The sequence below is a fragment of the Miniopterus schreibersii genome (assembly GCF_964146895.1).
Source record: "Miniopterus schreibersii genome assembly, chromosome: 1".
NCBI classification, from domain to species: domain Eukaryota; kingdom Metazoa; phylum Chordata; class Mammalia; order Chiroptera; family Miniopteridae; genus Miniopterus; species Miniopterus schreibersii.
Window position 1 is genome coordinate 182,169,189 of NC_138101.1, and position 13,720 is coordinate 182,182,908.

Sequence of the window (13,720 nt, forward strand, 5' to 3'; positions counted from 1 at the left end):
TAAATTGCAACTTCTTCCTGCTCTACAAGTTACCATTCATGTGTGCTCTTTGTCTTTCAGAATTTAAAAACAAAGTTCTCATTTGCTGGGGCCCCCTTTCTCTGTTTTTAGTGGTTTTATATACTTTTAAGTTGTTATGACTCTATAAAGTGTCGACTTGGCTAGGCTGAAGTACGTTTCCCAGAGTTCCTTTTCTTACATGTTTCTGATTAGGGTGGGTCACAAGGGAGATTTTTGCACCTAACATGAAATATTCCTGGACAACCAAAAACATTCTGATCCTTTCCCCAGAAAATATATAAAATCCCTTTTTTTGTCTTTGGGATATCTTCATTCTGCTAACTGGTTCATACACCTTCTCTTATATTCTGTAACAAATTCTGAGATAGAAAGGTAACTATTATTAATGTATCTTACATTAGATGATAAGGAGGAAAAATTAACCAAAAATATTTGACTAATATATATGTATATATTTAAGCATATAATATCAAATTAAGGAAGAAATACCTGTATCTGTCACAGTCCTTATTTCTGCAACTGTTCATGTAATCATAGCTGGTTTTTATAACTACCTTCTTTCACTACCCTTTCCATATTCCCTTTGCTCTCAGCAAGCACTTCTGCTGGTCCTGGTTCCTTGCCTGATGGGTGACTCAAACCTTCATTCTTAAAAGGTCTGGGCTATTTGCAGTCCTGCCTAACTTGCGTTATTGTAGTTTTCCATTGACTTTAATCATAGGACGTGGAAGTACTAAGGTGTCCTAGGGGATCTGCATTCCAGACATACTCCTCCTTATCCTCACTGTGTAGTAGTAACCCAGTTTCCCCTTGAAAGTCAGGATCAGTACCCCCCTAGTCAGTTCAGTAGCTCCTTTCTTTGCCTATTGACTCAACCCAAAGTGGCCAGGTGGCAGTCTCAACTTCAGTTTAATAGCCATTGTTGTGTCCCCTGATGGAAGCATTCTCCCCTTTGAAACTAAGGCTTCTAGACCAGCAAAACCAGTGTCATAGGGATAGGAAGTAAATATTTTGCTGAAACTAATTTATTACCTTTCATTAATTTCCCAAATAAATGAAAGAAAAACCTATTTCTCATTAAAGGCATGAAAGGAATCACTGTCCACTCAGTCACCTAAGCCAGAAACTTTGGAATCATCCTAATTTCTTCCCTTTCCATTGTCACTTAAATGCCACCAATTAGAAAATCCTGTCTGTTTAGGGAACATTCGGGATCTTGCTTCCGGACACTTGTCATCAATTTGGCTCAAGTAAAATCTTACAGAAAATTTTTTAAAAAATCCTATCCATTGTAGCTTCCTTCACATCTCTCACTTTTATCTCCTCTATATTTTCATATCAGTCATCACCTTAGAACAGGAGGCTTCGCCTTCACTTACCCAAATTGTAGAAACAATCTACAATAGGCTTTTCCCACCTATTCATCTGCAACTTTTCTGCTAGAGCAATCTTTATAAAAAAAAAAAATCAGACCATGCTTAGTGGCTCTAAGTGCTTATAACGCAATTCCCAACTCTTACCCAGCCAAATTAATTCATCTGTTGTAACAGAAATCCAAAGTCACATGGCTTTAACAAGTTAAAAGTTCTTTTTCTCTCAAGACTTACGTGATGGCTCTACAGTGTCAGGAATCCAGGTTCCTTCTGGTTTGTTACTTCAGCATCCCTTACTATGTTGCCTTCAACTACATGGGTCAAGATAACTTCACTACCATGGCAGAGCCAGCATGAAAAAGGAAATGGTGAAGAGGAGGATGTGTGCCCTTTAAGAGTACAACCCAGAAGGATGTGTAAATCATTTTCATTCTCAGCCTACCGGCTAGAACATCACTACAAGTTCTAGCTGCAAGAGAATTTGGAAAAGAGAGTCTTTAGTTTGGCTAGCTTGTGTCCAGCTAAAAGTGGAGAAGCTCAATTATTATAGAAAAGGGGGAATGGGTATTGGAGGAGCACCAGTAGTGTCTGCCATACAAGGCTTTCAAGGTCTTCTGGACATGGACCCTTGCCTGCCTTTTTCCCTTAGCTCTCAATGCACTACTTTCCCATTTCTCCTTCTTCCCCAGCACTCCCTGACTCTGTCTTCTCTGCTTCAGCCATGCTAAACTGTTTGCATTTCCATACATGCTGTGCTGGTATGTGTTTCTCTGCCTTTCCTCAGAATGCTTCCTTAGCCTGAGATGCCCTGCCTCCCCCTCCCCTCATCTCCAGCACACTTTGTTAGCCTGATCTGAGAGAATTTGTCCTTCAAGACTTCATTTAAGCACTTTCTGTTTATAAAGCTTTTATTGAACAACACCTCACCACCACGCTGGTAGAATTGACCATTCTTTCCTCTGCCGCCATTATTGTATGTGGGCAGACTTTAGTCATTGCACATATTTACACTTAGATTCTATTTCTCCTTGATTGCATACCCTTTGGGGGCACAAATGACAGTTTGTTCATATATCCCTTGGATGTAGTGTAGTACTCGATAGGAGATGTGCACTAAAAATGTGCATTAAATATTTACTGAATCAGTGAATGGATTCATAGCAAAAACATCTCTGTCCAGACTTTAGAATGTCAGGGCACACTCTTAAGATATGGTTGGCTGCTGGTTTTTTAAACTTTTGTCATTTAGTTAAAATGATAATGCTAGCTCCAACAATATAATCATCCTGTATTATCTTTGTTTTGTAGTTTTTAGTTATATTTTAATTCTAAAAGTACTCTTGAAGATAGCTATGAAATTTATTTTTTTCCATTAAAATTAGTGGACTTTTCTGTCTACTAAGGCACAATGTTTATAATTGTGTGTTTTTTGTTTTTGTTTTTTAACAATTCAGTATATCAGTGACTTGCTGCAGGAGATGTGTCAAAATGAATTAGATAAAACTGACATGATTTCCAAAGCCTGTCCTAAGACCTTCAGAGTACTGCCACCTTAACATACTGGTTCTAAGATATTTTAATGACTGAAAGAGTCGTTGTAAACAGATTCTAAGGCAAGATTGCCTGAAATATTCTTACATGGAGAATTTTTTTCTGCTTTACTGTCTTGAGTAATATCTTTTGTTTTACTTGTAGATTTGATGGTCCTCGAAGATTTGAGGATTTAGGGTCAAGGTGTGAAGGACCGAGACCCAAAGGGCCTCGTTTTGAAGGAAATCGCCCCGATGGGCCAAGACCCAGATATGAAGGTCACCCAGCAGAGGGCACTAAAAGCAAATGGGGAATGATCCCTCGGGGGCCAGCATCTCAGTTTTATATTACCCCCAGTACATCCCTAAGTCCTCGACAGAGTGGACCACAGTGGAAAGGCCCCAAACCAGCTTTGGGACAGCAACATCAGCAGCAACCTAAGTCACAAGCAGAACCTCTTTCAGGAAACAAAGAACCATTAGCAGACACCAATAGTAACCAGCAGAAGAATTTAAACATGCAATCAGCTGCATTATCCATTGGTGCAGATGTAAAGGATGCCAAGGCGGCTCAGGCAAATGAGAATCTAAGCGACTCTCAACAAGAGCCACCTAAAAACGAAGTCTCGGAAGGGCCCATAGAGCCTTCTAATTGGGACCAGAATTCTCAGAGTATGGAGACTCAAATGGACAAAACCCAAGCTGTTACTCAGCCTGTATCCCTTGCAAATAAACCTGTACCTACTCAATCTACTTTTCCCTCAAAAACAGGGGGGATGGAGGGAGGAGCAATAGTAGCAACATCATCATCATTAACCACAGATAATGATTTTAAACCTTTAGGTATTGGTCTGCCCCATTCAGAAAACAACCAAGATAAAGGGCTGCCTCAGCCAGATAACAGAGATAATAGGTTAGAAAGCAATCGAGGCAGCAGCTCATCTTACAGAGGTCCTGGGCAAAGCAGAATGGAAGACACACGGGATAAAGAACTGGTAAACAGAGGTCGAGGCCAGGCAATCAGTCGTGGCCCAGGGTTAGTCAAGCAAGAAGACTTTCATGATAAGATGATAGGTAGGAGAGAAGACAGTCGAGAGAAGATGAGCAGAGGAGAAGGCAGTCGGGAAAGAGTGTTGGTGAGACCAGGAAGCAGTCGGGAGAAAGTGCCAGGTGGTCTGCAAGGCAGCCAGGACAGGGGTAGAGCTGGCAGCCGAGAAAGGGGACCACCTCGGAGAGCTGGCAGTCAGGAGAGAGGACCCCCTCGGAGGGCTGGGAGTAGGGAGAGAGGACCACCTCGAAGAGCTGGGAGCAGGGAGAGGGGACCACCACCTCGAGGGCCTGGAAGTCGGGAAAGGGGATTGGGAAGACCAGATTTTGGTCGTGACAGAGGTCCATTTAGACCAGAACCAGGAGATGGCGGGGAAAAAATGTATCCATATCACCGAGATGAGCCTCCTCGGGCTCCGTGGAACCATGGAGAAGAGAGAGGGCATGAAGAGTTCCCACTAGATGGTAGAAATGCTCCAATGGAACGAGAAAGACTTGATGATTGGGATAGAGAGAGATACTGGAGAGAGTGTGAGCATGACTATCGAGATGACACACTAGATCCATATAACAGAGAGGACAGGTTCTCAGCACCACCCTCTCGATCTCACGATGGAGACAGACGAGGCCCGTGGTGGGATGACTGGGAGAGGGAGCAGGATATGGATGAGGACTACAGCAGGGAAATGGACAGGGACTTGGACAGGGATGTGGATCGGATTGGAAGACCCATGGATGTGTATGATAGAAATTTGGATAATGAGTGGGACAGAGATTATGGGAGACCGCTGGATGAACAAGAATCACAGTTCCATGAACGGGATATTCCATCTCTTCCACCTTTACCGCCCCTCCCACCTCTTCCACCTTTGGATAGATATCGGGATGATAGATGGAGAGAAGAAAGAAATCGAGACCATGGGTATGATCGAGATTTCCGTGATAGGGGTGAGTTGAGGATCCGAGAGTATCCAGAAAGAGGAGATACGTGGCGGGAAAAGCGAGATTATATTCCTGACAGAATGGACTGGGAAAGAGAACGGTTGTCAGACAGATGGTACCCATCTGATGTGGATAGACATTCCCCCATTGCGGAACACATGCCCTCCTCACATCATTCTTCTGAAATGATGGGGTCGGATGCAAATTTAGACTCTGACCAAGGCCTTGGAGGGGTAATGGTTCTCAGTCAGAGGCAGCACGAAATCATTTTGAAAGCTGCACAAGAACTGAAAATGCTTCGGTAAGTTGACTACTTAAGATCATTTCTTTTAGTCAAAACCACATTCAGACTGCTCTTTTTAAACTGATGTGATATATTTGAATGGAATTACTTTTACTTCAAGTTCTTATCACATAATTTTAATTATATCTCTGATCATTCCGCGTTGTTTTAGGGTTAGGATGGGTATTTAGGAATTGTGTTAATTATAAACTTATGTTCTGAAATGTGAAAATTTGATGGCCGTTCTTGGCTTTTATAGATGCGTTGCTGACATGCCATGCCTATGCATGTTTCAAATGTCAAACTTCAACTTTCTGGATGTCAGAGTTCATATGTAACATCCTGTTTTTCCCCAGGAGGCGGTTTGTTCTTCGGTATTAGATCTGATAGACTTCATATTCACTGATCTTTGATATAACTTTGGAAAATGCTTGAAGGACTCATATTTTTCTCTGTTGAAGCTAAGAATGATTTACCTGGAAGCATCCTCAGATTTGTCTAACCGTTGATACTTTCTTTTGGGGATGTTTTATCTTTCATTATAACTAGAATCTCTACTTGAGGATGTTACTTGTTTATACATAATTGAGTATTTTCTTTGTGAGATAGAGAATAGAGTTTGGATTTCTTGACTTACAGTCAACTTACTATGTATGTATAGGTATCAGCATAATGCTTCCCATGTAGTAGCAATAACAAAAGCCCACATTTATTGTATGCTTATGACGTGCCAGGAACTGTACTAAGTGCTTCGTAGCTTTGTATATATTGTTTCATCCTTCAACCAACTATATCCTGATATAAGAATTTAGGAGTCATTGGCAGATTGCAAGCTTTTTGAGTAGTTTCTTAGGAATAAGCAGTGTTTTGAGGAAATAAATTCATGGTTAGGTTGTGATATATTCCAGTGTATTGTATTTCTTTCATTATTCAATTCTGATCTATATTTATGGATTACACCAATTGAAATTATAATGAAAGCTTTATGACTTTAAAGGTATGATGAGGAAAAATACCTGTAGGTAAAGGTGAAAGATCAGGTGGCAAAACGGATTTCTATGAGGTTTAACTTTTCCAGATTATTAATGAAGATATGGAAAGCATGCCCTAGAATATTTAGCTACTATAAAACTCACTTTCAAATTATAGACACTTTTAATTTAACACTCCTGTGTGCTAGCCACTGTGCTAATAATTTAGCATATATTATCTCAAGTCTCCTATCTCAAATCCTTATATCTCAAAGGCCTGTAAAGATAAGTAGTAGTATCCCCACTTCACAAATGACACTGAGACTCAGAGAGGTTAAGTCCACTTGGCTAAAAAGTGGCAAACCCAGGATTCAAACACAGTCTGTCCAACTCAAATCTATTTTGTTTTTGGAAAACACCAAGCTGATTGGTGTTGCTAAACTGCCACGGTTTCTTTCCTTTTCTTTTAACAGTTTCCTTTTCCATCCATTATCGCTTTGCATAGAAATGCTGGATAAAAGGTGCCTCTTCACTATCCTTTTTTAAAAGCTCTTTCTGGGCAACATACACATAATTAAGCAAAATATATGAAATGATGGATAAAAGTAGTCATAGTTGAATACAAGTAAGCTATGTTGTGTTGGTATAAAGTCATGATTTACACAAGGCATAAAATAATATTTTTATATATACTTGGCCCTTATTTTGTGTCCATTAGAGTCACTACACTTTACAAATGCAGGGAGAAAATTGTAAAAGGTCTGAAGAGGTTGTAGTAGATGTTACATGTGTTTAAGGTGATCATTGTAAGGAAAAGTAAAAGGAATTTGACCAGACATTTAAAGAAAAACTTAAAGAGTTACGTAATTACTCTTTAGGAATATAAAGTGTTTTCAAAGGTGTAGACTGACAATTGTTCTCACCATGTGCAGCAGGGGCCATTAACTAAAATACCCACAAGAAGCAGACAGGTAACAAAAGTGAGTGAAAGTGGACCAGTATAATTCTACTGAGTATGGTGAGGATTGTGGCAAACTGACTTTGTCTAAAGTGGGCAGCCACTACTCCAATGAGCTGATTATTGGCATGAGGGGAATGTAGGCCCAGTGTTACCAAATCTCTTTAAAATTTGAACTTCTAGATGAAATATTTTGCTTCATAAATAATGACAACTAATTCAGATTTAGAAAACTGATGTGAACACCAAATTTAAAAAAAACCTTTCTAGGCCAAATTTGGCCCATGGGCCACCACTTTGCAACCTCTGGTCTAAATAAAGAATATTGAACAAAAAAATAGCAAGAGAGCTTTTGGTTGGATGAAAGAAAAACATGACAAGTAAATGAGATATTTGAATAGACTAATGAGGCAGGTTGTAGTATCTGTCCTTGAAGATCTTCAGCAATTTATAATTATTTATAGGTCAGAGATGACCGATCAGTTAGCTACCTAACTTAAAGGCAAGAGAGTGTTGTTACCCTAGAGGTGCTCTGTGAGCACTGTAGAGAGTTTTAGAACAGAATTTTTAGGTCTTGTTTTTTGTTCTATGTTAATTTTAATTATTTAGGAATGGAGTAGACATGCCTTATGTACAATGGCAATTTTATTTGTTTACAGGGAACAGAAAGAACAGCTTCAAAAGATGAAGGACTATGGGTCTGAGCCACAGATGCCTGACCACCTACCACCTCAGGATTCAAGATTGCAGAATACATCTTCAAGACCTGGAATGTATCTGGTATGGGAAAATGTGTGCTCAGAAAATGCAATGGTTCCTACTTTGCATATTTGTCTGTTGTTTGATCTTTTTGTATTTACAGCAAGTATAAATTTCCACTGTAAACAAATGTAAATTTTGGAAAAGTAAAAAGCTAATGGTAATTGACTTGAAAATTGTAAAAGTATGGTCCTTTTACCCCAGGTTTTGATAAGTACACCAAGCATATGTGAACTGTATGGCTTCATGTTCACAAATTGTCGAATTTTTCTAATAATCGTTTCTGTTCAAATAGTCCTGTTTTCCATCTGGGCAGTGCAAAGACTCCCCGTGAGCTCTGCTATGTGAGCCTCATAGTCTCCCCACCTCTTCAAGCTACTTGTCCTTCAGCTAGGGAAGGGATCAAATATCATGGCCCAGTTCAGGCCAGAACAAGGGGTGGTTCATGTTAAAGACTTATGTACGTTTTCCATTTGTTATGCTTTAATTTTTGTTGTTATTTGTTGTTTTACCTTTAACAATACAATGAGAGAGAAAAACACTTGAATCACTTCATCAAATTAACTCTTTATTTATCAATGTTCCTTTTCATCCTTGTCTAACACTTAAAACTCATACATAGTTGTTGGCATAAATCACCACCGTGATGTTGACTCCTCAAGTCATATCTCACGACCTGTGTGCATCCATCTGCCTACAGTTTCTCTCTTTGGAATGTCTCCTGTCAAACTCAGCATATTCAAAATGGGGCTCTATCATCCTCATCAAACATGCTTTTTCTCCTCACCATCACCTCATCAGCCTCTGTCCTACCCTTCCATATTCAGCCATGCTATAGATTGATTTTCCTACCTTTTCAATATTGTTCAAATATTCCAACCCACAACCTCAATTCTGGTCTTCATCAGTTTTTGCCTAGATTATTGCAGAAACATCGCATCTGTCTCCATCTTACTCTCCTCTGATCCATTCTCCATTCTGCTGGCAGAGGGATGATTTTATTTTTTTGAATCAAATTTTGAGGTATAATTTACATACAATAACATACTCATTTTAAGCCTACCATTTGAGTTTTAACAAATGTGTACCAAAAGATAAAAAAAATTTCCAACACCCTGAAAAGTTCTTTCATGCCCCTTTGCAGTCAGGACTACCCCTACACTCCACTTTAGGCAACACTGATGTGACTTCTGGCCAAAATGGACATTTTAAAACAAATCTCACCATGTCGTGCCCTGGGTTTAAAACTCTTCAGTATTCCGCCATTGCTTTCAGAATAAGATCTAGATTCTTTTTCACGGCTTTTTGTGTTCTTCCCGAGTTGGCCTGAGCTCTGCTTACCATTACTGGCTACTCCACTTTCCAGTCATATGTGGCTTCTTACAACTCTTCGAGTGTGCCAGGCTCTTCCTCATGCCTTCGTACGTTCATGTGGTTCTACAAACCTAGAGCTGCTTTTCTTTCTTTTCCTACTTCCTCCTCCAACCAGTTAATTCTTGAGCATCTTTTAGAACTCAGCTCTGTATCTTTTCCACTTGGGTACAACAATTGCCCTCACATGCACCCCTGTAACATCTTGTAAGGGCCTCTGTCATAGCCATTGTCATATTGTATTTTGATTGTTTTCTTGTCTGTTTTTCCTTCTAAACTGAGCTCATAAGGATAGGAGCTATGTTTTTTATCTTTGTATCTCTTAGCAAATAGAAACTCTAGATTATAGATCCACATTTTTCTATTCACTGAATAGTCATTAAACATTTTTTCATTTTGCTATATGCTTTATTATTTTATACATAATTTATCAAAACTTCCATTTCTTTTGGACAGTTGTTTCTAATCTTTCACTTTTATTATTAATACAACTTTAATGAATGTCTTTGTATCAAGTTATTATTTTAGATAACTTTTTTAAAGTATTTTTTAAACTCCCAAAGTAGAATACTTCAGTTAAAGAATAAGGGCATTTTTAATGACTCCTATAATATAGCAAGTGGCTCTCTACAACAGTCGTAGAACATCTGTACTGTAGCCTTGCAGGCATCAGTTATTTAATTTATTTGGTAGATATAATAGTTTTAATAAAATATTTTAATATGCATTTTGATAATTAGTGAACATTAATATTTTCCCATATTTGTTAATTATATTTCTTCTTGTAAAATTTCTATTTTTGTTCTTTACCAATTTACCTGTTTGACTCAAGGTTTTTCTTACCAATTTATATCATCCTTACTATAATACAGATATTAATCCTTTCTCATATAAATATTGTAGGGGTGTTTTGTTTTTTACAAATGTATCTGGTGTTTTCACTATGTAGTATGAATAAAACAACACTTTTTGTTTTATTTGTAAACATTGTTCCAAGAATTCTTAAGATATTTAAAACGTGTGAATAGCTGTACTACAGACATGATAGCTTTGTCCTACGTAGGCATTTTCTTAACAGTTTCAAGTGTCATAACCTAAAATTTACCTTTAGATGATCACCATTTGTCTTTAATTCTAGCCTGTAGTGGCCTCTAGGTATTTTTCATTGGTTTCTTTGTTTTATTGTTTTCTGGTGCTCGTGTTGTATGTATCACAAACTGCTGTTGTCAATCAGATAACTGAATAGAAGTGAGGAGGCTAGCTAGAGTTTGTTTCTCTCACTGGAAATTCACAATTTTTTGGAGGAGATAGGTCACCAGAGTGGGAAGATGGAATATAGCAGAAGTTCTTAACTAAGTGGTGAACATCAGAATTACTCATGAAGGGTCTTGTTTGTTTTTTTAAACTAATGCCAGGACCTAACCCACAGAACTTCAGTAGGTTTTGGGTGGGCCTGGGACATCTGTATCTAAGTAGCTAGTGTCCTAAATTTTCTGGAAGGAGAAGAAAGAGAGGGTGGCACATTAGGGAAGGGGTAATAGTGTTGAGGGCAATTTTTTTTCTTTTTTTTAAACCACCAATTGAAGTATAATTTATATACCATATAATTTGTCCATTTTAAGTATATAATTCACTGATTTTTAGTAAATTTACTGAGTTATGCAACCATCGCTACAATCCAACTTAGAACATTTTCAACACCCTGGTAAGATCCCTTGTGCCAATTTTCAGTTAATCCCCATTCCTACCCCAAGTCTCAGGCAGCAACTAACCCACTTTCTGTCTCTTTAGATTTGCCTTTCTAGGTATTTCATTTAAATGGAATTATACAATATATGATCTTTTGTAACTGACTTCTTAGTTAATGTTTTTAAAATTCATCCATTGTTGTAGCCTAAATCAGCATTTCATTTCTTTTTATTACCAAGTAGTAATCTGTTGTGTGCCTATACCATGTCGTGTTTGTTCATTCACCAGTTGATGGACATTTGGCTCCCTGAATAATCCTATGAATATTTGTGTGCGGGTGTTTGGGTGGAAATGGAAATGCTTTTTTCTTGGATAGATACCTAGGAATGAAATTGCTGAGTTGACGATATATTTATGTTTAACTTTTTGAGAAGCTGTTAAACCATTTCCCAAAGTGGCTGCACCATATTGCATTTCCACTAGCAATCTAAGAGGGTTCTTGTTTCTCTACATCCTTGCCATCATTTGTTATTATCTGTGTTATCAATTATAGCCATTCTACTGGATATGAAATAGTATCTCATTGTGGTTTAAATTTGCATATGACTAATGATGTTGAGCATTTTTTTATGTGCTTATAGGCCATTCATATATCTTTTTTGGAGGAATATCCAAATATTTTTCCATTTTTTAAATTATTTGTCTTATTAAGTTATAAAAGTTTTCATATTCTGCATACAAGTCCTGCATATGCATTTGACCTTTGAACATCATGGGGGTTAGGGACACCACCCCAAGCGCACCTCCCTCCCCTTCTACAGTTGAAAATTCTCATATAACTTCTAACTCCCCAAAACTTAAGTTGTTTCTTGGTATCTACGTGGAATTGGGAGGATTGGTTCCAGGACCCCCTGTGGATACCAAAATCTGCAGATGCCCAAGCCTCCTATATAAAATAGCATAGATTAGTACATACAGTTACACACAGAGACACACACACACACGCACATCTATGGACTCCCAGCAGTGCAAATTGAAAACAGTGCAGGTATTTATTGAAAAAAAATTTGTGTTTAAGTGGATCCACACAGTTCACACCTAATTTGGTCAAGGGCCAACTATATTTTCTCCCTAGTGGTGTATTTTAAAGCACAAAGTTTTGAATTTTGAGTACAGTTTATTAAATTTTTCTTTTGTATATTGAGAACCAGATTTTCACTTTTACTGATGTGTAAAAACATGATGGTATCCTCACCCACTAAGGTATTTATTTTGTTCTCCAGCCTCCAGGGTCCTATAGACCACCCCCTCCTATGGGTAAACCACCAGGTTCAATTGTAAGACCCTCTGCTCCACCAGCAAGATCATCTGTTCCTGTGACCAGGCCACCTATCCCAATACCACCACCCCCACCACCGCCGCCACCGCCTCCTCCACCTCCTCCAGTGATAAAGCCACAAACCTCAGCTGTGGAACAGGAACGCTGGGATGAAGATTCTTTCTATGGCCTCTGGGATACAAATGATGAACAAGGACTGAATTCAGAATTTAAACCAGAAACTGCAACTATTCCATCTGCTCCAGTGTTACCACCCCCACCTGTTCACCCTTCCATTCCCCCTCCTGGCCCAATGCCTATGGGTATGCCACCAATGTCCAAACCACCACCAGTACAGCAGACTGTTGATTATGGCCATGGCCGAGGTGAGTAATGGTGGTAAGTTTGTATTTGGGATTCTAAAAGAATTATTAACTTCAGCTTTCACTCATATAGTGTTTTATCCCTGACTTTGTTTACCAGATATATCCACTAACAAAGTTGAACAGATACCCTATGGAGAAAGAATAACTCTGCGCCCAGATCCACTACCTGAAAGATCAACATTTGAGACAGGTAGGAGTCCCAGAGAGAGTAGTATTTTATTTTATTTTTTTTAAATATGTTTTTATTGATTTCAGAGAGAGGAAGGGAGAGGGAGAGAGAGAGAGATAAAAACATCAATGATGAGAGAGTCATTGATTGGCTGCAGACCGCAACCCGGGCATGTGCTCTGACCGGGAATCGAACCTCAATCTCCTGGATCCTAGGTCAGTGCTCAACCGCTGAGCCACTCCCGGCTGGGCAGAGATCAGTATTTTAAAAAAAACTTTTAGTACCTAATTATCACATGATTTCCCCTTTGGTAAGAATATTTGGGCCTCTTTTAAATATAGCTAAAAGATTCATAAGTTGAAATTAGGGCAACAATTTATCCTGGTTCTAAAGTTAGATTTGAACTTTTTTGCTTTTATTTCCGGAAAAGGGATATTGTTCTTACTTTGTACTAATTGTTTTTGTAGAGCATGCAGGCCAACGTGATCGTTATGATAGAGACAGAGACCGTGAGCCTTATTTTGATCGTCAAGGAAATGTCATGTCAGACCATCGAGATTTCAAAAGGGATCGAGAGACGCATAGAGACCGAGACCGGGATCGTGGTGTTATTGACTACGACCGGGATCGATTTGACAGAGAACGCCGACCTCGAGATGATAGGTATGCTATGAAAAATATCTTTGTCAGATGTGTAAATTACCATATACTTGAGTACAGCAAAAGTCAATGTGTCTAAAGGAAATTTAGTAAATGGCATATTCTTTCATGTATATAATTTGGAGAGGAAAGAGTAGTTCTGGACCAATTTTCAGGAAACTAGATGCTTGAGTTTTGCTAGCATAAATTTCAGAAAATAAAATGGGTGGAGATAGCTAGAAAGGGAAGGAAATAGTATTGTCAA

At 38.6% G+C, this 13,720-nt stretch overlaps 1 protein-coding gene across 3 annotated transcripts in view; it reads left to right on the plus strand.

Moving 5' to 3' along the window:
* The window catches only part of YLPM1 (YLP motif containing 1), a 61,617-nt gene that overhangs the window by 26,734 nt on the left and 21,163 nt on the right, over positions 1–13,720 (plus strand). For 2 of the 3 annotated variants that reach the window (XR_013998316.1, XM_081130412.1), the window contains exons 5-9: positions 3,090–5,213; positions 7,784–7,904; positions 12,227–12,647; positions 12,745–12,837; positions 13,284–13,479. Coding sequence is in view for 2 of the 3 variants with exons in the window: in XM_081130412.1 (XP_080986538.1) it covers positions 3,090–5,213; positions 7,784–7,904; positions 12,227–12,647; positions 12,745–12,837; positions 13,284–13,479 (2,955 nt within the window). In the remaining variant the exon portion in view is untranslated. The remainder of the gene's footprint in view (positions 1–3,089; positions 5,214–7,783; positions 7,905–12,226; positions 12,648–12,744; positions 12,838–13,283; positions 13,480–13,720) is intronic. The other variant, XM_081130413.1, reaches the window with a different exon arrangement.